General features: G+C 43.2%; 1 protein-coding gene across 3 annotated transcripts in view; it reads right to left on the reverse strand.

Moving 5' to 3' along the window:
- The window catches only part of SLC35D2 (solute carrier family 35 member D2), a 70936-nt gene that overhangs the window by 11728 nt on the left and 32207 nt on the right, over positions 1 to 27001 (reverse strand). For 2 of the 3 annotated variants that reach the window (XR_002916295.3, XM_024252752.3), the window contains exons 5-9: positions 26918 to 26989; positions 25982 to 26050; positions 20208 to 20310; positions 18837 to 18929; positions 11384 to 11451 (exon numbers count right to left, since the gene is read on the reverse strand). Coding sequence is in view for 2 of the 3 variants with exons in the window: in XM_024252752.3 (XP_024108520.2) it covers positions 11384 to 11451; positions 18837 to 18929; positions 20208 to 20310; positions 25982 to 26050; positions 26918 to 26989 (405 nt within the window). In the remaining variant the exon portion in view is untranslated. The remainder of the gene's footprint in view (positions 1 to 11383; positions 11452 to 18836; positions 18930 to 20207; positions 20311 to 25981; positions 26051 to 26917; positions 26990 to 27001) is intronic. The other variant, XM_024252753.3, reaches the window with a different exon arrangement.

The raw sequence follows: 27001 nt of genomic DNA on the forward strand, positions 1-27001 counted from the left end.
CAGTCAGGTAAAGAAGTGACCTAATTCCAGTCAAGCAGTGATGGAAATTAGCTGCAACCTCACCTAAGCTGCAACTCAGATCAGATGATGGAATGTTGAAAGGAATTACAAACTGGCTGAGAAAGAAACATGGAAGGTACAAGGAGAGTACAAGATGTGTGAGATTTGAAAAGCTAAATCCCAGGTCAGGCTCGGCACGGTGGCTCATGCCCATAATCCCAGCACTTTAGGAGGCAGAGGTGGGCGAATCACCTGAGGTCAGGAGTTCGAGACCAGCCTGGCCAAAATGGTGAAACCCTGTCTCTACTAAAAATACAAAAATTAGTCAGGCGTGGCGGCACATGCCTGTAATCCCAGCTACTGGGGAGGATGAGGCAGGAGAATTGCTTGAACCCAGGAGGCGGAGCTGAGATCGTACCACTGCACTCCAGCCTGGGTGACAGGGCGAAACTCCATTTCAATTAATTAATTAATTAATTAGTCCCAGGTTAAAGGCAGGAGCTTGGATTCACCATTGACAGAGAGAAGTGAACTCAACTCTAGCAAAGGGGTTAGTGCACCTGTACTTGGGTAAGCACAGAATTTATTTAGTTCTAGAATCCTCCTAGAATTTAACACTCGGTCTTGGTCCTAGGCTCAAATCTCTGGTGGAGATCACAGTCACAAACCTTCAACACGATAACCTCTGTTGGCCTGAGTGTGTTTATTACTAGAGGTGGTAGAGGGAAAAAATCAGAATATCAAGCTTTACAAGTTGAAGAATAAACTTAACTTCAAGCTTAAATTTTGTAATCTTTGCAATACTGTGTGCATTGTAATTAAAACAATTTGAAAAGTTAAAGAAACTCTGTGGTTCTAATTTGAAATATATAATTGATATTAGACTTGCAATTTTAATTTGAAAGAAGAGCATCGAAGTCTGCATCAGGATTTGAATGTTTTTAAGAAGCTGATTTACCCCATTTCTAAATTTGGTTTATTAGATTTCAAAGAGTTGCTTAAGTACAGAAAGCAATCTACTAGCTTTGTTAATTGGCCTCGGGGGTTGGAATTGCTGAAGAAAAAGTAGGCAGCTCCCATTTGTAAAAACAGTTGAAAATGCTTAAATTCTTGTAATTCACTAAGTTGTAAATGGAACTGATTTACAGTACATTGTTTAGGGGATTTTAATCAGCTAAACTTGAGTTAATAAGCCATTTATCAAATAATGAAAGTAAATGTTCTTTTATAGAAAAATTGTTAGCCTTCTAAATAAGGCAATAATATTTGTAAGTTGAACTTTAAGGCTTAAGAAAAAATCTAAGTTTTGGCCAGGTGTGGTGGCTCACGCCTGCAATCCCAGCAGTTTGGGAGGCCAAGGCAGGCAGATCACAAGGTCAGGAGATTGAGACCATCCTGGCCAACATGGTGAAACCCTGTCTCTAATAAAAATACAAAAAAATTAGCCAGGCGTGGTGGCATGCACCTGTAATCCCAGCTACTCGGGGGTGCTGAGGCAGGAGAATCGCTTGAGCCCAAGAGGCGGAGGTTGCAGTGAGCCGGGATCGCACCACTGCACTTTCGCCTGGGCAACAGAGCAAGACTCCATCTCAAAAAAAAAAATTCAAGTTTCTCAAATTGTTATAATTTTAATAAATCTAACATTAATTTAGATTCCCAGGAGCTATAAATAATCCTATTTATGCATCAATGAAAAAATTAAAAAACTCAAACTGATGCCACTGAGTGCCTGCTCTGCCAGGCCCTGGCCGTTGGAGGGGACCATCCCATCCACAGCACCTGCCCCGGAGCTGCTCAGACCCAGATCAGAGGAGAGAGCTGCACAGCAGCGGGAGCACAGCACAGGGCCCAGCCCAACGCAGGGGCAGAGAGGAGCTTCCTGCAGGCCGCCTACGCACCAGCACAGCCTTAAACCAAGGACAGCATGGATGTTCTTTATTTCCACTTTTGCTTTAAAATTCCAACTCCAGGGTTCTAATCATGCAACATTTTCTCCATCCTCCATTTTTCTTTTCTTAAAAAAGGGTTGGGGGGAACCTCATCTCTTGACAAGATCTGGCTATATTACCCAGGCAGGACATGAATGCCTGGGTTCAAGTGATCCTCCCGCCTGTCTTCCAAGTAGCTGGGACTACAGATGTGTGTGGTCACACCCGGCTCCATCTTAGTGAAACCACCTCAGCCTGCATTCAGAATCAGAAGACATCACGGATCTAAGATCCCAGCACCCATCTATCATGAGTGTGGGTGACTAGGACATCACTCACCAGCTGGGCTGAGCCAGGGGAGAATCCCTTGCTAACATTCTGGAGTGAGCCTCAATGAGCAGCCATCCTCCTTAGCAACAGATGGCAGCTAGATAGAAGGGCTGTACTTCTTTTTTCTTTTTCTTTCTTTTTTTTTTTTTTTAAAGATGGGGTCTCACTCTTTCGCCCAGGCTGGAGTGCAGTGGTGTGATCATGGTTCACTGCAGCCTCCACCTCCCAGGCTCAAGCAATCCTCCCACCTCAGCCTCTGAAGAAGCTGGGACTACAGGTACACATCACTAAACTTGGCTAATTTTTAAATTTTTTCTAGATACAGAGTCTTGCTATCTTGCCCAGGCTGGTCTGGAACTCTGGGGCTCAAGCAATCCTCCCTACCCGGCCTCCCAAAGTGCTGGGACTATAGGAATTAGCCACCACTCCCAGCTCGCACTTCTTAATATACCCACTAGATGTCCCCAGAGAGGGCAAATATAGAACCATCGGGCTCAAAGTAGCAGTATATTACATTTTTTAAAAGAATCTATTTCTATATGCAAAAAAAATACTTGCATAGTTCTTTGGCCAAAACCAAGACTTTGAACTAAAAGAACCTTCGTTAACTCAGTACTCAGTGCAAGGGAAACCACACCACCTTTATTACTGAAAATATCAACCTCCACATGACTAGCTTTGATTTTACTATCTGTAGATTAATAAAATACAAAGATATTTAAAAGTATTGCTGAATTCTTAGTAACCTTTTTTACCATTCTGTATTTTTTTTAGATAGGGTCTCACTCTGTTGCTCAGGCTGGAGTACAGTGGCACAATCATGACTCACTGGGCTCACATGAGCTCAGCCTCCATCTTCTGGGCTCAGGTGGTCTTCCCACCTCAGCCTCCCAAAGTGCTGGGATTACAGGTGTGAGCCACCACACCCAGCGCGCTCTGTATTTTGAAGTCATGATATTATCTGTGTACATTTGAAATATAACAGCACATATATCTGATGCACATTTATTCAGACAACAGAGGCCAGCTGAGTGTTCTGCTTCTAGGGCCCCCAGGGTGGAGATGCCCAAGTAGAAACTCCTGGACCAGAGCCTCTGCTCAAAGCCTTCTTCTTCCTGTTCTAAAAACAGCACAAAAAGTGACTGCCTTACCCAGCATTGTGGCAGTCACAAACAGAACTCAAATGACCTAGTTTACACCTTGTCACTGGTTACCGTTCCCTGCCCCAACAAATATAGAAACTCAACAAACGTTCAAATATTCACAGGCCACTTTTGCATTCCTTCCACCATCCACAGTGGTACCCAAGCACATCACTCTCTTATAATTCCAGATTTCAAAGAATTCCAAGGAACCTCATCCTCACCATCTCTAGGAAGAACTCACTCCTAAGAACTCACAGAGTGCCAGCCTGGGCAACATGGTGAAACCCCGTCTCTACTAAAAATACAACAATTAGCTGGATTTGGTGGCTGGAACCTATAATCTCAGCTACTCAGGAGGCTGAGGCAGGAAAATCGCTTGAACCCAGGAGGCGGAGGTTGCAGTGAGATGAAATCACGTCACTGCATTCTAGCCTGGGCAAACAGAGTGAGACTCCATCTCAAAAAAAAAAAAAAAGACATTATTTATGTCTTTTAAAGGACAGAAATTCTACACGATTGAATAATTTGGCAGGAGAGATTTACATATATATACACACACATATACATATATATTTTTATATATATAAATACACACTTTTTTATATATATACTTTTTTTAGAGACAGGCTCTCCCTCTGTTGCCCAGGCTGGAGTGTAGTGGTGCCATCATAGCTCACTGCAGCCTCAAACTCCTGGGCTCAAGCAATCCTCCTGCCTCAACCTCCTGAGTAGCTGGAACTACAAGAACATGCCACCATATTTGCCTAACCTTTTTCTGTAGAAATGAGTTCTCATATGTTGCCCAGGCTGGTCTCAAACTCCTGGCCTCAAGTGATCCTCCCACCTCAGCCTCCCAAACAAAGCGTTGGGGCTACAGGCATGAGCCACTGTGTCCGGCCTAGATTTCTAGATTTCTCACCTGCATTTTCACATCTATGATCTTCAAAACACTCCTTCACTGGTACTTGGAGAGTGGCTGTGGCCCACGGATTTTGTAAGCATACGCTGTCCATTTGCAAGTTTGATAATTGCTCAGCCATTGCAATTAAGCAATGTTCTGCTTTTGCGGCACCAATAATAACTAGCTTTTAAACTTTTATCTTTCACAGCCCTTTTGTGAGAGAACATTTTCACGGATCTTTTCTGTTGTGTTGTTACGAATACAGTAAGAAGGAATGATATTTGGCTTCCTCAATAAAGGAATCTATATTAGTCAGGGTTCCCCAGAGGAACGGAACCAATAGAATACACAGGTATAGATATATGAGAGGGGATTTAATGGCAGATGGCCAAAAAGTCCCAAGACAGGCCATCTGCAAGCTGGAGACCCTGAGATGCCAGTAACGTGGCTTAGACCAAGTCCAAAGGCCTGAGAACGAGGGAAGCCTTTGGTGTAACTGTCAGTCCAAGGCCAAAGGCCTCCTGACCACAGACTGCTGGTGGAAGCCCTAGATTCCCAAGGCCAGCGAGGCGGGAGTTCTGATGTCCAAGGCAGCAGAAGAAAGTCTGTCCCGGATTTCAAAGAGGGATGGATTCGCCTCTCTATTTGATCTCTCCATGCCCATGGCCAATTGGCTGGTGCCTGCCAACCATGAGGGCAAATCCTCCCCACCTGGTCCACTCGACTCACAGGCCAATCTCCTGTGGAAACCCCCACACACATACACACACACAGACACACACCTAAAATAAAGCTTCACTGGGTTCCCAGGTATTCCTTAATCCAGTCGAGTTGATACCTGAATTTAACTCCACAACTCCCCCTGCTTGTCAGTTGGCACCCACAGGCGTCGCCTTAAACCATACTTAAGTTTCCGAATGAAGACAGGAACAAAGAAATTTTGTTATTTAGTTGCATCCATCTGACGTGATGCAACATGTATCCTGCATACAACCGAAATACACAATCCCTTCCCCAGAATTCAGCTTTCAAGATTTCAACATTGGAGATTCTACTCTTTCAGGATTATAACTTTTTGAAGTTAGATCTTTTGGGGGTTATGGCATTCAGGATAGTGTTGTAAAAGGAAAATTAAATCTCAGAACCCCAAACTCACGATGCCAAAGGGAGAAGTTAAGTCTGGAAACTGAGTCACACAAAAACTGCCTTCCATTCTGTTCCTCAATAGATAGCTGCAAAGAGAGAGGGCCACACATCTCCCCAGGTGGCCTCCCTCACAAATTGCTCACAAGGAAGTTCCTTGCAGTTCCCAAAATCTTCACCCTAAAACAGTTCCGCTGAACTTCACCCTGATTTTTTTTTTTGTCACCCAGGCTAGAGTGCAATGGCATAGTCTCGGCTCACTGCAACCTCCACCTTCCAGGTTCAAGAGATTCTTGTGCCTCAGCCTCCCAAGTACCTTGGATTACAGGGGCACACTACCACGCCCAGCTGATTTTTGTATATTTAGTAGAGACAGGGTTTCACCATGTTGGCCAGGCTGGTCTCGAACGCCTGACCTCAAGTGATCTGCCCACCTCGGCCTCCCAAAGTGCTGGGATTACAGGCTTGAGCCACCATGCCCATATGATGATGTAAATTAATAGCTTATCTTAAACAGGTACTGGACAAAGACAGAACTAGAAATCATCCCTCTGCCCCCTCCAAGACAAATGCGTGATTGCCTCCTTCTTCTCCTGTATGCTTGCTTTTATCTTATGTAAAATGCAGATTTGCTGAAAGCCAGACAAATGAATAATTATTCCTCAACCCCTCCTTTCACATGTAACATGTAGATTCAGTGAGCACTAATCAAAGTCTTGCAAGAATGTAGGACTCACTCACCTTAAAAGAATGTAACCACTCACTTCCTGACATACCCTCCCCCCCTTTTTTTTTTCTTTCCCTCTGCCCCTCCTGCCACCTTTTCCCCTTTAAATATTGAAGTCCTCAAAATTCTCCTTGGAAAAAGCACAGGCCACAGATCCTACTGTGACTTGTGTTTCTTTTTCCCCAAGTGCATCCTCAACCTTGGAAAAATGAACCTCTAAATAGATTTGAGACCTGTCTCAGACACTTTTTGGTTTACAGCAGGGGTCCCCAAGCCCCGGGCCGCAGACTGGTACCAGTCCACAGCCTGTTAGGAACCCAGGTGCACAGCAAAAGGTGAGCAAGCATGACCGCCTGAGCTCTGCCTCCTGTCAGATCAGTGGTGGTATTAGGTTCTCATAGGAGCGCAAACCCTATTGTGAACTGCGCATTTGAGGGATGTAGGTTGCGTGCTCCTTATGAGAATCCAATGCCTGATGATCTGAGGTGGAACAGTTTCATCCCAAAACCATCCTTATCCATCCTGCATCCATGGAAAAATTGTCTTCCAAGAAACCGGTCCCTGGTGCCAAAAAGGTTGGGGACTGCTGGTTTACAGTGTCTTTCAGGACTGTGGTTGGCACTGGCCCTTTCACCATTCTATTGGCTTCTTAACAAAACATTTCAAAGCGTAATAATTTTTAAATTATATTTTCAACTAGGAATAGAGGTTTGGTGGCTGAAAAGAGTAAGTCCGAAATGCAAACCTGAAAGCGATGAAAGCAGGTAAGAGGCTGAGTGGGCTCGCCTGGAGTCTGGAGTTGCGGTGTGCGTGTTAACCCTAAAACATCCCTTAGCACCGGTCAGGAGAGAAGAGACAGCCCAAGTCCAGCACCAGTCCCCAAAGCCAAGGATATGCTGGGAAGCTTACTCTGGAGATGCAGATGATCAGATCCTAGCATACTTTGACTGAGAAACTGCAAGAAAGCAGGATTCTGAAAAAGCCACCATGCCAAAATGGAAGTCTCCTTGCAGTGCGGTTTCCAACTTAAAACTTTACCATTAAAGGTAAAGTTCATGTTGGCCAGGCTCGGTGGCTCACGCCTGTAATCCCAGCACTTTGGGAGGCCAAGGCAGGCAGATCACCTGAGATCAGGAGTTCAAGACCAGCCTGGACAACAAGGTGAAACCCTGTCTCTGCTAAAAATACAAAAATTAGCCAGGCGCAGTGGTGGGTGCCTATAATCCCAGCTACTTGGGAGGCTGAGGCAGGAGAATCGCTTGAACTCAGGAGGCAGAGGTTGCAGTGAGCCGAGATCGCACCACTGCACTCCAGCCTGGGTGACAGAGCGAGACTCCATCTTAAAAAAAAAAAAAAAAAGACCCACTTTGGAAACTAACATCCACCTTGTTTCATCAAACTTGAGTAAACCTGAAATGTTAATGATTTCATCATTTTTACTGTTTTACTTATAATAACTACACCTTTATGAATTTTCTTTTTTTTTTTTTTTTTTTGAGACAGAGTCTCGCTCTGTCGCGAGGCTGTAGTACAGTGGCGCGATCTCGGCTCACTGCAACCTCCAACTCTGTGGTTCAAGTGATTCTCCTGCCTCAGCCTCCTGAGTAGCTGGGATTACAGGCACATGCCACCAGGCCCTGCTAATTTTTGTATTTTTAGTAGAGATGGGGTTTCACCATGTTGGCCAGGCTGGTCTCAATCTCCTGACCTCGTGATAAAATAATATATTAATAATTCTTATCAAAAGGGCATTTGTTTTTAGGAAACACATTATTAAATGGAGAAAAAAAGTATGGAATTGTAGGCTGGGCGCGGTGGCTCACACCTGTAATCCCAGCACTTTGGGAGGCCGAGGTGGGTGGACCATGAGGTCAGGAGATCGAGACCATCCTGGCTAACACGGTGAAACCCCGTCTCTACTAAAAAAAAATACAAAAAAATTAGCCGTGGTGGCAGGCGCCTGTAGTCCCAGCTACTCGGGAGGCTGAGGCAGGAGAATGGCATGAACCCAGGAGTCGGAGCTTGCAGTGAGCCAGGATCGCGCCACTGCACTCCAGCCTGGGCGACAGAGGGAGACTCCGTCTCAAAAAAAAAAAAAAAAAAAGTATGCAATTGTAGACAGATGGGGTCAAGCCTCTCATGGGCAAGCCCTGGAGGGTGACAGCTCACAGCGAGGCTGCCCGCCCTCACCCACTGAGGACAGCTGACCTCAGAGGGTCCACTTCTTGGTTTCCTTCATGGAATGGTTAAACGGTGAAGTGCATGTTAAAAACAAAACACAAACCAAAAAAGCCAATATCTCATCAAGTTTACAATGACATGAGAAGACTTCGAACCTCTGCTGAAGACTTCGAACCTCTGCTCTCCTGTTCACAGAGGAATATGGGCTTAGCCAGGGAAAGGTGCTAGTCTAAGTTTGTGTACTAAGGGTTGACTTCTTATTTTTCGATTAGAGAGAAAAATAAGAGATGGTTTGACAAAGGGTGACTCACAAGCATGGCTTAGATTTTTTTTTCCAGGTTAAATGTTCTCACTCAACAACTGGGAAAACTACAGGTATTTTACTAAACTTATGCTTCCAACAATGGCTAAGTGCTCTGAGGCAGCAGTCCCCAACCTTTTTGGCACCAGGGACCGGTTTTGTGGAAGACAATTTTTCCATGAATGGGGGGCGTGTTTGGCTTGGGGCCAAACTCTAGGGGGAGGAGGGAGTACTGAGCCCAGACTCCCAAAAGGCCTAAAGGGATCAAGGTCTGGGGCAACCCCTGGCTACCAGCAGAAGCAAATACAACTTGTCCCTATAGAAAAGTGTCTCAAATTCCCAATTTCAGCTCATGGGACTGATCAAGATTAAGCAAAATGGGCCGGGTGTGGCGGCTCATGCCTGTAATCCCAGCACTTTGGGAGGCCGAGGCAGGTGGATCACCTGAGGTCAGGAGTTTGAGACCACCCTGGCCAACATGATGAAACTGCGTCTCTACTAAAAATACAAAAATTAGCCAGGTGTGGTGGTGGGTGCCTGTAATCCCAGCTACTCAGGAGGCTGAGGCAGGAGAATCACTTGAATGCAAGAGGCGGAGGTTGCAGTGAGCCAAGATCGTGCCCCTGGACTCCAGCCTGGGCGACAAAGTGAGACTCCATCTCAAAAAAAAAAAAAATTTTTAAGCAAAATGCTCACAATCACAGGTCACCAAACACAGAAGAAAGCAAACCACAATGAACATCGCCTGAAACAAAAAAACTGCATGCTTAAACCCTTAAGAGCTCCAGATGCTGGGATTGTCAGATACAGAATATGGAATAGCTGTGTGTGACACCTAAAGAAATAAAAGGCACAGTCACAAGGATCACCAGTGAGAGTATTCTAAATGAACAGATACCTTTGGGAAAAAACTGTGGAACTTTTACAAATAAAATATAAAATTGTTAAAATCAAAAACTCCATCAACATTGAATCATTAAATCAGACACAGCTAAAGAGAGAACTAATGAATGGAAGATAGAAATGTTTTTACTGCATGTGAGTACATCGTTGCAATTGAAATCGAGTTTGAGAATTGAAGAGTGTTGATCAAAGAGGTCATGAGTTGTCTTTGTTCATTTACACAGAATGAAAAGTGTGGCAGGTGAGAGGGAATGCATCTTCCTTCACAGGAAAAATCATTTGATGAGTAATTCCCTGCTATAGGAATTCAAGGGCCCCTTCAGTATGGGAGAAGGTACCAATGCCTGTATTGGAATGAATGCCCGCTCAGGGAGGATATTCCCAAGATTTCCAACAGTGTTGCCTCTGGGGAAGAAAACTACAGTGCTGGAGGCGAGGAAGAATGGAGGGGAGTTGGTGTTCCCTATTTATTCTTTTTGTTTGTTTGTTTGTTTGTTTGAGATGGAGTCTCCTCTGTCACCCAGGCTGGAGTGCAGTGGCGCAATCTTGGTTCACTGCAACCTCCACCTCCTGGGTTCAAGCAATTCTTCTGCCTCAGACTCCTGAGTATCTGGGACAACAGGTGTGCATCACCACACCCAGCTAATTTTTGTATTTTTAGTAGAGATGGGGTTATGCCATGTTGGCCAGGTTGGTCTCAAACTCCTGACCTCAGGTGATCCACCTGCCTCAGCCTCCCTATTTATTCTTTTGTACCTTTGTTGCATGTATCACCTATTCATGCGAAGGGATTTTCAAGTCTTTAGAAGATTGAAATAGACACAAACTATATGGTCTCTCAACCAGAAGATATACCTAAAGAAAATTTCAAGAACGGGGCCGGGCACGGTGGCTCACGCCTGTAATCCCAGCACTTTGGGAGGCCGAGGTAGGCAGATCACAAGGTCAGGAGATTGAGACCATCCTGGCTAATACAGTGAAACCCCATCTCTACTAAAAATACAAAAAATTAGCCGAGTGTGGTGGTGCATGCTTGTAATCCCAGCTACTCGGGAGGCTGAGGCAGAAGAATTGCTTGAACCTGGGAGGCAGAGGTTGCAGTGAGCCAAGATCGTGCCACTACACTCTAGCCTGGGCAACAAAGCAAGACTCCATCTCCAAAAAAAAAAAAAAGAAAGAAAGAAAATTTCAAGAACAAAAAAGCCTAACTGTTGGACAATACAACAACCTGGACATCTCTCTTTAGAAGTTTTCCTGAATATAGCAGGTATAGCACTATAGGAAAAGGCTGTCATAGTCACATAATTACGTGAGGAAGGGATCTTGAAAAACTAAGGACATAGTGACAAAGATGAAAACATATTACTGCCAGGCCTGGAAGCAGGAGCCTGTAGTCCCAGCTAATCAGGAAGCTAAGGCAGGAAGATTGCTTGAGCCCAGGAGTTTGAGTCCAGGCTGGGCAACAGAGTGAGACCCCATCTCTTAAAAAACAAAAAACAAAAAATCCTCGGCATCGAACTTGAAATGTCAGCTGACTTCACTTCAGACAAACTTTCAGAAATCAATAGGCAACATCATATTTTGGAGAAGAACAGGACATTAGCATGACTTTCAAAAACAAGAGTTGTATGCTTGCTCCTGGTCTTTCAGGCTGGGTTTCCAGGTATCCTGGGTCCCTGCCACTTCCTTTGCTGCAGGGGTACTTTCCAGAGAAAGTCAGAGAAACACAAAGGAATTCTGACAGAATAGACAGAAGGCATATCTTGATTTGACTTGTCAAGAGATACTGTCGACCAATGCTTCTACTTATCTATGGTTTCTTACCCCAAAAAACAGGAAAGAAGAAACTGTAGGATAAACAGAACATTCTTCCATTGGTTGAATTCAGTAGCCTATTATTAAAAAGAAAAAAACTAATGATTAGGTTAATAATATTGCAGTTTAAATTTACTGGTTTTACCAAACTGCATTTTGATACAGGAACCATCTTCCCAAACAGAAAATATAATGCTAAAAATCCTAGGTGATACTAGTTGTGGGACACTGGGCAAATTTCTTTTCTTCCCTGAACTTCAGATTCATTTTACAAAATCTAGATTATTTAAAAAAAGGAAAGCCTTCCTCAAAACGTTGATATAAGGACTGAAAGAAATTGTTTAGGACTGTGCTGACGGCCAGCACAAAATCGCAATTGCTATTATCGCTGAGGCTACCATTGATTCACTGACTTTATACACCTTTACTAATTTAATTTGCGGTCCCAAATTCAAGGTTGGGTTTACTTTTTATAAATAGTTTTAGAAGAAAGTTGATTATCTCTCTCTTTTTTTCTTTCTTTTTTGAGACCAGATCTTGCCCTGTCACCCAGGCTGGAGTGCAGTGGTGTGATCATGGCTCACTGCAGCCTCTATCTCCTGGGATCAATCAATTCCTCCCACCTCAGTCTCCTGAGTAGCTGGGACTACAGGCACAGGCCACCATGCCTGGCTAATTTTTTTTTTTTTTTAAGTAGAGACAGGGTCTCACCATGTTGCCCAGGCTGGTCTCAAACTCCTGGGCTCAAGTCATCTGCCTGCCTTGGCCTCCCAAAGTACTGGGATTACAGGCATGAGCCACCACACCCAGCCAAAAAGTTTATTCTTCATTAATAATGTAGGCAAGAAAAGTTTAAGGTCATAAACAGTTTTCAGGAACTTGCACATGTTTAGGAAGTATTGTGAACAAATAAACTATTATTTGCTACTTATAAAGCAATCAAGTAATTGGGGTGGAGGAGATGGTAGACAAAGAAGTTTAAGACTTCATTTTTGGCCGAGCGCAATGGCTCACGCCTGTAATCCCAGCACTTTGGGAGGCCAAGGCGGGTAGATCACCTGAGGTCAGGAGTTTGAGACCAGCCTGGCCAACATGGTGAAACCCTATCTCTACGAAAAATACAAAAATTAGCCAGGCGCAGGTGCCTGTAATCCCAGCTACTACAAGGGCTGAGGCAGGAGAATCGCTTGAACCCGGGAGGCAGAGGTTGCAGTAAGCCAAGGCCGCACCATTGCACTCCAGCCTGGGCAACAAAAGCGAAACTCCACCTCAAAAAAAAAAAAAAAAAAAAAAAAGACTCAATTTCTGCTCTCCAGGAATTTAATCCCTAGCTGAGAAAATAAAATTAACCCTCTTGAGGTGACAGGTGACAATAAGGAGTATTTTATTCATGGTTGGCCCCTGCCTGTATCCAAAAACGATTTGAAGATGTCTGAAGACTGCCCATAAGTATGTGCTCAATAACATGATCGAATATAAGTTCTACTCACTTTCTATTAAGCAATACTTTGTTAGCCAAGTTTTAGAAACTCAATGTATTTAAAATGAAATCTTTTAAGTTTATAATTCAAATTTTTAAACAATTAAGGTAGAATTCTCTTCTCCAATCAGTACCATCTTGTCACATTTCACTGTCATTGTTTCGTGAGTAATGCTTTGCCCACTTCACTTATCAAAAGGATACACATGACAAAAATTAGCTGGGCATGGTGGTGTGCACACTTGTAGTCCCAGCTACTGGGAAGGCTGAGGTGGGAGGATCACCTGAGCCCAGGAGATGGAGGCTGCAGTGAGCTGTGATGGTACCACTGTACTCCAGCCTGGGCAACAGAGTGAGACCCTGTCTCAAAAAAAAAAAAAAAAGATACACATTAAACGTTCCTAATTGTTGAAACTGGCTGATGGGCATATATGTGGAGTTTGTCATGCCACTCCATCTCCTTCTGTATATGTTTGACAGTTTCCTTGCATCATAACACTTTTTGTTAAGTGTTCACTTATGAAAGAAAAATATAATAAATATAAATCTGTCTTTCCAGCAAGCCCCAAGCTAATCAAAGGAGCAGAAAACTTCCAATAGAATTAAAGCCAAAAAGTTTATGCTTAAGGCAGTCAAAGACCAAAACAAAACAAAACCACAAAAATCATGGGAAACACTTAGTGTCTGAAATTAAAATAAAATTGGGAATAAGAGAAATACGTAAGTTTTAAATTTCAAACCAAGGGTAGAAAACTCTATTCTCTCAAAGAGCTAAAAGTATTTATGCAAACAGTAAAATATCAATCAATCCATTAATAAGAAATAAATAAAAACTCTATATGTGTTCCTGATACTACAAAATCCATTGAGTGCTATTTTGTGACTCTCATAAAATATTTAGATTCTTCACCAACCTAAATTTTTTTTGTTTTTTTTTGAGACGGAGTCTCGCCCTGTCGCCCAGGCTGGAGTGCGGTGGCACGATCTCGGCTCACTGCAACCTCCACCTCTCGGGTTCAAGCGATTCTCCTGCCTCAGCCTCCCAAGTAGCTGGGACTACAGGCACTCGCCACCACACCCAGCTAATTTTTGTATTTTTAGTAGAGACAGGTTTTCACCATGTTGGCCAGGATGGTCTCCATCTCTTGACCTCATGATCCGCCCGCCTCAACCTCCCAGAGTGCCGGGATTACTGGCGTGAGCCACTGTGACCAGCCCCAACCTAAATTTTTATAGATTTTAGTTTTATTTCCTTAATAATGATGAGACTGTATTAGTGGCATTTTAAAAATAACGTAGCATGACATTTATTTTTAAAAAGAAATAATTAAAGGTAAATAACAATAAAGCCCTTCTTTCTTTAGACTTACTGTTGGAACGTGAGTCTTTTTCACTTTGCACTCAGGGTTTTTTAATCAGGGAAAAAAAAGTCCTATTACTTATCCCTATTCATCAACTGTAATATACTAGATGTACTTCGAACCTATTGCAGTGATTCAAATACTAAAGAAAGTTCACCCGCTGAGTATTTTCCAAGGGCCTAATTTGTTAACAAGAGAAGCTGTCATCTCTGACTTTGTTCATCAGAGAGAGAATTGAGGCACTGTTAATGATCTATTGACTGTGTAAGTCCAAAGTCTGGGCTTGAATTCCCAGAGGAATGAGTCACACACACACACACACACACACACACACACGTTTACCACAATCTCTGATCCTCTCCATTGCTCCTAGTCCCAGTTAACCAGGGAAAATGACTCATCAAGTTTCTTTCCATTAACAAGAGAAGTTAACGTTTTGCTCTAATTCATTAATCAGCTTTCAGAACACTCAAACCAAACTTGGTAAACAAAAAGCAATTTTATATTACAGGCTAACACACCTAATTACATAAATTCATTTCTTTCTCCTATTTGGTTTACAATCTAAAATGAATTCCGCCACAGTCAAAAGGGACCAATGGGAAGAAATCTGCCCTGATTCAGTGAATACAGAGCAATGTTAGTAGGGGAAATCTCACTGTTGTTTTTTGTTTTTTGTTTTTCTATGGGGTTGATGGCTTTTTTCTTGCAGATTACAGTGAGTGTCTCATATATTTTGGCATCTCTTGTCATACAATACTTTTAAAAACTAGTCAAACTTGGCCGGGCGCAGTGGCTCACGTCTGTAATTCTAGCATTTTGGAAGGCCAAGGAGGGCGGATCACGAGGTCAGGAGTTCAAGACCAGCCTGGCCAACATGGTGAAACCCTATCTTTACTAAAAATACAAAAATTAGCCGGGCATCATGGTGGTGGGCCCCTGTAGTCCCAGTTCTCAGGAGGCTGAGGCAGGAGAATCGCTTGAACCCAGAAGGCGGAGGTTGCAGTGAGCCGAGATCGTGCCATTGCACTCCAGCCTGAGTGACAGAGCAAGACTCCATCTCAAAAAAAAAAAAAAAAAAAAAAGTCAAACTTTTGGGGCCGGGTGCAGTGGCTCACACCTGTAATCCTGGCACTTTGGGAGGCCAAGGCAGGTGGATTACCTGAGGTCAGGAGTTCAAGACGGGCCTGGCCAACATGGTGAAACCCCATCTCTACTAAAAATACAAAAATTAACTGGGCATGGTGGCACGCACCTGTAATCCCAGCTACTCGGGAGGCTGAGGCAGGAGAATCACTTGAACCTGGGAGGTGGAGGCTGCAGTGAGCCGGTATCATGCCACTGCACTCTAGCCTGGGCAACAGAGGGAGATTCCATCTCAAAAAAAAAAAAAAAAAAAAAACACTAGTCAAATTTTTAACTCCATGACTTGAATCGTACTTTGTCATTTTATAGAAGGCCTTTTATTATGGTTATAACTATACTCTATATCTTCTAATTATAATTTTTCTTATAGGTTTTGAAAAACAAATCTATATAGTTAGCACTTTGGTCCATCTGGAATTTCAATGATTAGCAGTCACTCTGGCGGCTCGAAGGTACTTACAGACTTTCTAAAGGAACTTCTGTTTGAAATCTTTGAAGTCTGGTCAAATAGAAGAGGCTAAACAGGGTAAATATTGGGATATTCCAGTACCACAAGCCAGAACAGGAGGAGGATGTTCTCCTAGAGCATTAGGATTTAATAAAGTATATGTTAGCTGGGCGCAGTGGCTCACCCCTGTAATCCCAGCACTTTGGGAGGCTGAGGCAGGTGGATCACTTGAGGTCAGGAGTTTGAGACCAGTACGGCCAACATGGTGAAACCCTGTCTCTACTAAAAATACAAAAATTAGCTGGGTGTGGTGGTGTGCTCCTGTAATCCCAGCTACTCAGGAGGCTGAGGCAGGAGAATTGCTTGAATGTGGAAGACAGAAATTTCAGTGAGCCAAGATCACGCCACTGCACTCCAGCCTGGGTGACAGAGTGAGACGCTGTCTCAAAAATATAAAATAAAATAAATAAAAATAAAGTATATGTTAGGTCTCTTGTACTTTCTATAAGGGAGGGATATGTTTTCACACATGAAGGAGAAAACAAACACTTTTCATATACAAATAAAGTAAATGAGATGACAATGGAGGATGTGTTTCTAGAGTCAGAGTGCCTGGACTGACTACCTGCTATCCTTGGGAAGGTATTTAAGCGCGATGCCCTAGATGCTTTGCCTATACGATAGGGAATAGTAACAGGACCTTCTCTTCTGTTGTGGAAATGCAGTGAGATAGTTCATGAACAATGCTTTGAAAAATGTCTGACATAATAAGCCCTCAGCAAGTATTAGCTATTATTATTATTACATGAGAAAGCAGAAGATTCCGCATGATAATCATTACAGGCAGAGGGCAACTTCTGAAAACACCATGCTACAAGTTTACAAGTCAATGACTTTGATATAAGAACACATATTTCTTCTGAAACAATGTTATACATTATTAACATAATACACCTAATCTATTTTACTCATAAAGTACCTAAAATTCAGTTTCTGGTTACTATGCCTTTCATAGTGTTGTTGCCATGGGGAAATATGCTTTTAGCCCCAATGAGATGTTTTAACAATTTTTAGGAGTTTTAGATTTATATTTCTGGAAAAAATATATATATATCTAAAATACCAGAATTTCAGAACAGATAAACTCCGCTGATTTAAAAAAAAAAACAACCCTCGTTTCTATAATAATGAAAGGAGACAAGCCTCTAGGACCACTTCATTAAGAGTTCATAATTTTTCTTTTTTTCTTTTTTTTGAGACGGAGTCTCGCTCTGTCACCCAGGCTGGAGTGCAATAGCGCGATCTCGGCTCACTGCAACCTCTGCCTCCTGGGTTCAAGTGATTCTCCTGCCTCAGCCTCCTGAGAAGCAGGGATTACAGGCACCTGCCACCATGCCTGGCTAATTTTTGTGTTTTTACTACTAAGAATACTCTCTACAAACGGGGTTTCATCATGTTGGCCAGGCTGGTCTCAAACTCCTGACCTCAGGTGATCTGCCTGCCTCAGCCTCCCAAAGTGCTGGGATTACTGGCGTGAGCCACTGCGCCTGGCCAAGAGTTCATAATTTTGTTTTGTGTAATGTTGGGGCACTGACTCAGTTTAAAATTGATTGATGGTAGCTGAAAAACAAATACTGTGTTTTCAGATATCATGCCCTGCTCATTCTTACTAGAGAGGTGCAGGTGCCCGCTTTATCTTCCAACATGGAATTAACAGGGAGGCTCAGGTTCACAACGTTCTAAATAACCCGAAACAGTGAGCTCTTTATCGAGATTGGTGCCACATGGTAGTTTTCCATATAAACCCGTGGAAATGACTGTTTGTGCCCGGGGACGAGGTTGCTAAGCCCTTCTGCTGATCCCTCCTTCTGGGAAGAGAATTGGACAAGTGAGAAAGTCCAGCTGGAGAAAGAACAAGGAGCCGCCCAGGAGTCCACAGCAGCCTGCACCCTTTAAGAGTCACTCAGACCCTAAAAGAGCTGCAAATGGGATTGACTTTCAACTGGTGGGCAACATACACCCATGCTGATTGCTAAATATGGAAACACTGTCCTGTCCATGGGTAAATGGGTGCTGCCCCAGCCCCAGGCCAGCAATGACGGGGTTATCGCCTGGCTGGTCAGGGCTGTGTCCGGAGTCGAGTCTGTGGGTGGAGGTCCCGCTGAGGAGGGTTTTGCCCATCGCATCTCGTTTCTCACAGTCACTTACACATCAGCAAAGTTCTCAGAGGCTGTGTGGCCCGCGACTTCCTGAAGAAGTCTGGGCTTGCACCCTTCAGGGTGGCCACTGGAGCTCTCACCATGGAGAATGTCCACACTTCCTGAGAGACTTGGCCTCCACCGCTCCACTGGGCCTCAGATCTGACCACTAATTCACCATTTTATTTGCCTCTCACCAGCAGCAGATAGAGTTTCAGGGCAAATGCTGAAAGAACAACACCTTCCCAAAATTCAAATGTGGATCCTGGAATATTTAGAGGTAAAATGGCGTGATGGCTGGGATAGGTTTTAAAATACTCCAGAGGAACAAAAAACTGGGGGTGGATGAGGAAAGATAAAATAAGATGGCAAAATGCCAAAGTGTTGAAGCTAGGTGGTGGGTCCCTGACAACTCACTGAATTATTCTATTTTGTGCATGTTTCAAAATGTCCGTAATAGAAAGTAACAAATAAATAAATACACCTATGTTTTAAATTGATCAAAATCCCCTTCTAGGGTAAGTAGCTCTCCCAAGGTCCCCACATTATCAAAGGGGGATAAGGAACTCAAACTCAGATTTGTATTGTTGTTTTCCAAAAAGCACCAAGTCCAGAGTTCTTGGCTCTCCTTGATATGTGGCTAAGGATAAATGCCAATGCAAGGGTAGTGCCAAAAGGTGTTACTAGGGATATCAAACATCTTGTTATCATGTACCCTCCTGGTAGTCCTAGCTAACTTTACACTTTTTGTTTCAGTGCATAACAAATGTTAAATATTAAATTTTTTAAAGCCAGCTAAGGAAAACTGTAATGATAGTCATCAGCTCACCTGTCGCAGGTCTCCAGTGGAGACACTAATAATAAGAGTTGGGATAATCATGAAGCAGGCATTGTAGAAAAGCACTCCGTATTTCCCTAGCTCCTGCAAAAACAAAAACGTAAAAACCACTCAGTTTCAGAAACGTGAGGCACAGATTTCCTGGAGCCATTTATACAACTGCATATTCATGCGAAGTTAGAATGTGCATTCTGAGCAACCCTTTTGGGATATTTTCAGCAGATTTCTGACATAAAATGCTTTGGTTTGAGGATACTGAGATTTTGGAATAAACATTTGTTTTACACCAAAACTACAGAGAAAACGCATGGCAGTGGGAAGCCTCTAGGGTTCCATTCATCTCCAGCATTCTAATTATGTGGGGTTTTTTTTAAAGCATGTTATTCAAAATGGGAAATCTGGAACAAAATAAAGAACATTAAAAATGTTAATATAAACAAAACTCTTTTAAAACATCTGCTCTTTCCATTAAAGGACAGCAGCATTATATATTTACTTTCATTAAAGTGGCCACACCACTTCACCATTTTCAAAAAAGGATGACATATTGTGATTCTCAAAAGACAACAAACCTGTTTTTGTAAAACTGCTACTGTTAAAAAAAAAAAAAAAAAAAAAAAAGGCCATGCAGGGGCGAAAAAAAAAAAAAAAAAAAAAAAACAGTGCAGATAAAAAAAAAATAGCTCATGGAAATAAGCCTGTTGGTCAGAGTGAACTCCCTCATCCAGCACAAAGAGCTTGGAACAAAGAAACATATGCCTGACTCATCCTCAGGGCTTCCTGTAACAGCTGGGGGTGGGGGAGGGATGGGGCCTCCACGTGACAGGCAGCCACACAAAAGCAAAGCTCCTCTGCCCCAGCCCCTCATCATCAGAAGCAGCAGCTATTGCTGGACAAGACCTTACAAATTATCCATTGCAGTCATTTCATTCCACAGATAAGGAAATTGAAGTTTGGAGAAGTTAAGGTTCAAAGTCACAACAGTCAGTAAGTAGAAAAACTTGTGTCTGTAGCCCACATCTCCAGACTCCAAACTAGCGCTCTCTGAACAAATATCGTGACCCCTGACCTTGTCTTGGTCATTGATGATGCTGGTAAAAAAATTAATTTGCCTTTCAGAATAATCCCTTTTTATATGTTCTGTGTGTGCATCTAAACTAGTGGCTTTTCCCATCATATCTCATTTTCACCCAAAATTTTGCAAATAATAACTTATACAGACAAGATAATTGAAAATAAGTAATTTACAGGTCATATTATACAAATTAAATTACATGCCAACTGTACACATTCATTTTTGTTTTTCATATAATTCTAGGGGCCAGATGACAAAGCCAAAAAGCCATAGGCAAGGTCTGGTACCTTTGGGTCCATTTTCTGTTTGGTATAAACTCCATTTGCTGCTGTGAAGATATCATTCAGGAATACAAAAATATAGCCTTCTAAGTTAAAAGCAAGGTCGGACCTGGGAGGGAGACCACAAAGGGAAAATGATTACTCAAAAACTCAAAAACTCACAACTTGGCCTCCAAGCCCGCCTGATCTACCTTTCCCTAATCAAACCCACTTTTCTGTGGCACACTTTCCCCGCTTTGTGGTAGTGAATGGTTAGTTCCTCTGCTTTGCCTCCAGACAAAAACCAAACCAGCCCATCAGATGGCTTCAACTCAATCGTGAATGGCTTAAAACCAGAGCGACATTAAGCATCTTCCTTCAAGTGCAACTCCTTTCTTTCGCTAGCTGATGAATCCACATAATAACTGGTGAGCCCTGACTTTCCTAAGGGGAGTGATTCGCCCCGATCCACCCAGGGACTCTGCTTATTGTAGTGAACAGGGCCACCTCCAGGGTGCAGCCAGTGAGGGGCAGCTGGGCAGAGACTGGGTAAGAGGGGTCGCATGAGGCAGCCACACCTCCATCTGGTGCCCAAACCACAACCTGTCCATCAAAATGGCAAGGCAGGTATCCATCCTTCTATGTGACCCCTCTATGGCTCCTTTCTTTCCATTCTTTTGAAACAGCTTCTCTTCCATTTCCATTATAAATAGCACCAGCATAAAAACGTTTGGGGATCTATGACAGGAACAAGAGGAAGAGCAATAGCTGAGCCATGATGTGGCCCACCCACCTGCACTTGATCGTTGCAGACAGTGCTAGGCCATGTCATAATTCAGAAATACACATTGCCAGGGAGGAAAACCTTTTCCTGTACCCTCTTAGATTCAGTGTCTGGGGGCCTGCTAATTTAACTGATAAAAGACAGATTAACAGGAGAAAGAGAATACAAATCTTATTAATATGTTCCCTAAAGTTCACAGAAAAGAAGTGAAACTCAAAGAAACAGTTAGACTTGGGGACTTACGTTTTAAAAAGGAAAGAGGATTTGGGCTTCAAGGAACAAATAAATTGTGTAATTGTTAGAAAGTAATTAGGAAATCTATGGTGGAAATGATGAACGAGAAGGGTTATTTTAGGGTTTGTTTATGCAGACGCATCTCAGGGCCGACCCTCCGTCCAGTGATAGGAATTGCTCTCCTCTTCCTGGGATGGGAGAAGTGGTCCTCTTCACAATGGGAAATTGATTCCCTGTTTTTTAGGCAGAAAGGAGAAGGCAGCAAACTTCCTGATCTGTTGATTCTCAATCGTCCTTGGCTCAAAATAATCCTGATCTCACAGTGGCACAGTTTGCAGTGGCATACCCTGAATCTTCTTCAATGTCAAAATAAGATTATTTCTAACCAAACAGAATGAAACAGAGAGCAAAAATTCTACCAAAATCTGAATGCAAATTAAATTAGATTTTTACTTGACGCCTCCACACATTATTATCTACAAATATATTTGTGAGAAGGGAAATTAATTTTAGTCATCATAAGTCAGAATTCTCTCTCAGTCACAATTTTTAAAAAAAAAAAAGGATTTTTGGCCGGGCGTGGTGGCTCCTGCCTGTAATCCCAGCACTTTGGGAGGCCAAGGTGAGTGGATCACCTGAGGTCGGGAGTTGGAGACCTGCCTGACCAACATGGAGAAATCCTGTCTCTACTAAAAATACAAAATTAGCTGGGCATGGTGGCACATGCCTGTAATCCCAGCTACTCGGGAGGCTGAGGCAGGAGAATCACTTGAACCAGGGAGGCAGAGGTTGCGGTAAGCCAAGATCGTGCCTCCAGCCTGAGCAACAAGAGCGAAACTCTGTCTCAAAAGGATTTTCTTCAAAATAAGGGTCTTCCAAATTTCTTACCTACCCACATGTGATTCAGCGTGAAGAAGAGCAGAGTCTGCCGCCCCCTGAAACAGCAGAGCCGAGTAAATGGAAAGGGGATGAGGGGAGATGCTGCCCACCTCCTGGGAGAGCTGCAGGGGAACTCCTACTCAGGGGACCAAGAGTTCCCAGAAGTGCTGTTCCCACTCCCGGAAGCCTGGGCCACTGTCAGGCGGCTTACCCACTGTTTGTTTAGGCCAGTGGTGACAGCACTGACATTTCTGCAGAATTTACTTGTTTAATCAATTAGAGCAGATTCATGTAACCCTTGCAGTTGTTCAAGCGATCCTCCCATCTCAGTCTCCTGAGTAGCTGGGACTACAGGCATGTGCCACCATGCCCAGCTAATTTTTTTACTTTTATTTTTGTAGAGACAGGGTTTCATTATGTTGCCAGGGCTGGTCTTGAACTCCTGGGCTCAAGCAATCCCGTCACCTGGGCCTCCCAAAGTGCTGGGATTGTCAGAGGCATGTGAACCAGAGCAACTCCATCTTAAATAGGAGCTGGGTAAAATGAAGCTGAAACCTACTGGGCTGCATTCCCAGGCGGTTAAGGCATTCTAAGTCACAGGATGACATAGGAGGCTGGTACAAAATACAAGTCATAAAGACCTTGCTGATAGGCCAAAACCCACTGAAACTAAAATGGCCACAAAAGTGACCTGTGGTCATCCTCACTGCTACACTCCCGCCAGCGCCGTGACAGTTTCCAAATGCCAGGGCAATGTCAGGAAGTTACCCTATATGGTCTAACAGGGGAGGAATGAATAATCCACCCCGTGTTTAGCAAATCATCAAGAAATAACCATTAAAAATGGGCAACCAGCTGCTCTTTCTATGGAGTGGCCATTCTTTTATTCCTTTACTTTCTTAATAAACTTGCTTTCAGGCTGCACTGTGGACTCGCCCTGAATTCTTTCTTGCACAAGATCCAAGAACCCTCTCTTGGGGTCTGGATCAGGACCCTTTCCTGTAACAGGATTATAGGCATGAGCTACCACACCCAGCCTAGATGTTGTATTTTAACTTTTTCTGGCCATGTGACTTGTTTTTGAATAAAATGTAAGAGAACCTTTAAGAGCCAGTGCATAATTCCCCACATTCCCTTTTCCTGCTTGTTTGGCAAAGGAAGTACCCTCTGAGGCAGGGATTTCATCAGCCTGGATCTCTGAGTGACCACATGGAGCAGAGCCCTTGCACTAGCACTGCCTAGTGTTGGGCGGCATGTATGGCGTGGATCGGGTGCATCTGGTGAGTGAAGCTACTGCCGTGTGGAGGTTGTTTGTTACAGCAGCATCACCTGCTCATCCAACAGTCTGATCTGCCACTGCTTGCATCTGGATGCGCTAATGTAAGAGGAGAGCAGGATAGGGTCACTGCTGGTCTGTAGCTAAGCACTCACTGCTGATCTGTAGCTAAGCACTGTGGCTAAGCACTATGAATGCCAGCGGCCAGGTGGGGATCCATTCTGTCAGTGCCAGAGGAAGAGCCAGGCTGAGCATGGCTACTCCAGGCTGGCTCTTGGTTGAAAGTTAGATGCTTTTGGAACCCCGATTTACCCTTTCAGATTGTTTGTAGACTGTCCTTACATATGTGAAGCACGGGCTGGATTTCTGATCACTGGTTCTGGAAACACGCCTGCATACACATGGTAACTGAAGGGCCATTCCTCACCAAAGACTTACTACAGTTTTATAAACCATTTTTTGCAAAAGTCTTTAACTGGCTGTAAGTCAGTGGTTTTGAAAATGAGCCCTAAGGAAGCTAGAAGAGAGGGGCTGTGCTGGGGAGACCTCAGAGTGCCGTGGGAGAAGCCCAGGGAATTTCACCCCAAAAATATGGTACCCTGGCATACAGATTATTTTACATGGAAAGCCCTTGAAGGGCAGCAGATGCTGAAGAGGGTTTTCTTGGATACTCCCTTTTCAATCTTAAAAGACTGCGCCCACCCACAAGAACACACTTGCTTTCCATCCCCCTCTCTGAAATCTACTGCAGAGAAGAAGACGAGGAATGCAGCCACATCTGGGCAGACTTTAAAAATATAATGTCTGCCTCTCAGGTGCAAATTCCAAAGAGAATCAACCCTTTACAATTTCTGTCTCCCAGGTCCATTCATTCTCTCCAGGCATCATTTCTGACTTTCCAAAAGCATCGTCTCCATTCCCTGCCCTCCCGTGAAGGATATAGAAGCACCTGCACCCCACTGGGTCACTGGGTGGCCGCTCTCCTGTGATCTCTACCCCAGGCATGGGAAGGTAAATCTGTGTGTCTTTCTCTCCTCTCAATCTGCTCTTTTGTCAGTTCCTTTTTTTTTTTTTTTTGAGATGGAGTCTCACTCTGTCGTCCAGGCTGGAGTGCAATGGCACAATCTCAGCTCACAGCAACCTCCACTTCCCAGGTTCAAGCGATTCTCCTACCTCAGCCTCCTGAGTAGCTGTGATTACAGGCACCTGCCACCACACCTGGCTAATTTTTGTATTTTTAGTAGAGATGGGGTTTTGCCATGTTGGCCAGGCTGGTCTTTAACTCCTGACTTCAGGTGATACACCCGCCTGGGCCTCCCAATCGCTGGGATTACAGGCGTAAGCCACCACGCCCAGCCTGTCAGTTCCTTTTTTAATGAACCTTCAGAGAGTAGAAGGGGAAGCTGTCTCCCTTAGCCCCTGGAGCATCTTCCACAGAACTCCTCCATTTTTAAACTACTTTACTCATAAAATTTCATTCCAAAAAAAGCCTGTCATGACTAGACCAGGCTCTGAGAACTGCTGTCTAATGGGTGCTGGCACTATACCCGTGGTATGAATTGGAACACTGAGACCACAGAGCCAGCTTTCAAGGAGTAAAACTCAGCCCGTGGCTACGACCAGGGGAGAGAAAGGTACAGATGACACGTAAGTAATAAACCTTAGTCTACACAATGGACTAAATACATTTATAATAACAATAAGCATGATTTGTTTTTCTTAGAGACAGGATCTTACTCTGTTGCCCAGGCTGGAGTGCAGTGGTGCAATCATTGCTCACTGCAACCTCTAACTCCTGGGCCCAAGAGATCCTCTTTCCCCAGCCTCCTGAGTAGCTGAGACTCCAGGCACACACCACCACGCCAGGCTAATTTTCTTTCTTTTTTTTTTTTTTTTTTTGTAGAAATAGGTTCTCACTATGTTTCCCAGGCTTATCTCAAACTCATGGGCTCAAGTGATCTTCCCACCTAGGCCTCCTACAGTGCTGGGATTATAGGGGTGAGCCACCACACCCAGCCTGGAGCTAAGTTTTGAACCCAGGGAATGTAACTATTCACATGCACTATCCACCATGCTATAGCAGAAATCTGAGCACCTGCCTGCCCACGAAGACTTGGAGTCCTCGTTATTCCTTTTGCAAAATAATTATTAAAGTAGTAGTCGTGCACCAGTGTTGGCTCATATCCCAAACATACAAATATATTTAGCATTCTACCATCGGAAATAGCAACTGCTAAGGTATCATGGAATAATAAAATAAATCAGCACACAAAGGCTTTGTAATTCTGTTACTATTAATCAAATGCCTAAGAACTTCTCAACTAAAGTTGTTATAATGAAGACAAACATTCAGTAAGAAATGTAAACAGTTCACTGCTTTTTGTGAAGAAAAGCTATATTAATATCTTGCAATGCTCTCTTCATATATTCTCAGATATTTTCTGGCCAATGTGGGACCCACTTTGACTTTCACAGGAACACATGGGGATTCCACTAACTTCAACAGATTTGTCTCTTGGCTGCTCAATTCAACAGCAGCCAGATGGAAAATGAAAAACTGAGGATGGGGCTGGGCCTATTGTCAAAGACACAAAGAAGTTATTGAGTAGAAACAGTCCAAAGTCTTACCCAGCTGCTATGAAAGCCCCGAGAATAATGGCAAAGACACTGAGGATGATGTTGAGTGAATACTGCTTCCTGTAATAAATACACAAATAAGAAAGGAAAGGGAGTGGAGAGGAAACATTGAAATATGATTATATTTTTTAAACAAATTGAAAATAGACATCAGCAGTTTTATAGCTAAAATCTAGCAGACAATGCTTGATATAGAGAAAGCACTAAAAGTGTTTCTAAGTCAGACTAAATTTACATTATTTCTTAAGCAGTTTTCTTAATCTAATTACAAACTGATTTCTCTGTTCTCACTAGAGAGATACTGGGACAAAATACAGAAGCACTCCTGCTGGTGGATCTAGTTTGCATGGACTGATAGTGAGTATTCAAAGATTATGATAAAATTCAATACAAGCGCTTAAAACACTGAACCACCAACCAAAATTCATTTCTAAATAATCCCCCCGGCAAAATCAAGAATCAACTTTTTGGATATCAGACTAAACAGCCTTATGAAAAATTTTATACCAACAATATAAAAATTAATTTCTTCTGATATATTATAATCACTGTGTCAGAATTGATATCCCTCATACCCTGCACAACTATCCTATATGTATACGTAGACAGTTTCTCTTCTGTATTCCAAAATTGGTATATATTCCATCTGGCTCAGGAAACAGGTTTACATCCTTTTTGGAATGTTTCTTTTACTTTCTTACGATTTTCTACCACAAACATGCATTATTTGTCTATGGTAAAATTACGACTTTTTAAAAATCCCTCATTAAGTTCTTAGGGAATCACAGAAGCACAAAACTACTTTTAAATGAATAAACCATTTGTCCTTAAATTATTGCAACTAGCAATGGCTACTAGAATTTGCTGGGTAAAAGAAATGCAGTGGGTGGGAGACACACTGGAAGAATGGAGGAAAAACAAAATCACCCAAGTATGATGGTTTCCAGAAGTAAGGTAAGTGGAATGGTGAATTTCCTGAGCACGGTGAACATCGGTAGGCTGCCAGGAAAA

The sequence above is a fragment of the Pongo abelii genome, chromosome 13 (genome assembly GCF_028885655.2).
Source record: "Pongo abelii isolate AG06213 chromosome 13, NHGRI_mPonAbe1-v2.0_pri, whole genome shotgun sequence".
NCBI lineage: Eukaryota > Metazoa > Chordata > Mammalia > Primates > Hominidae > Pongo > Pongo abelii.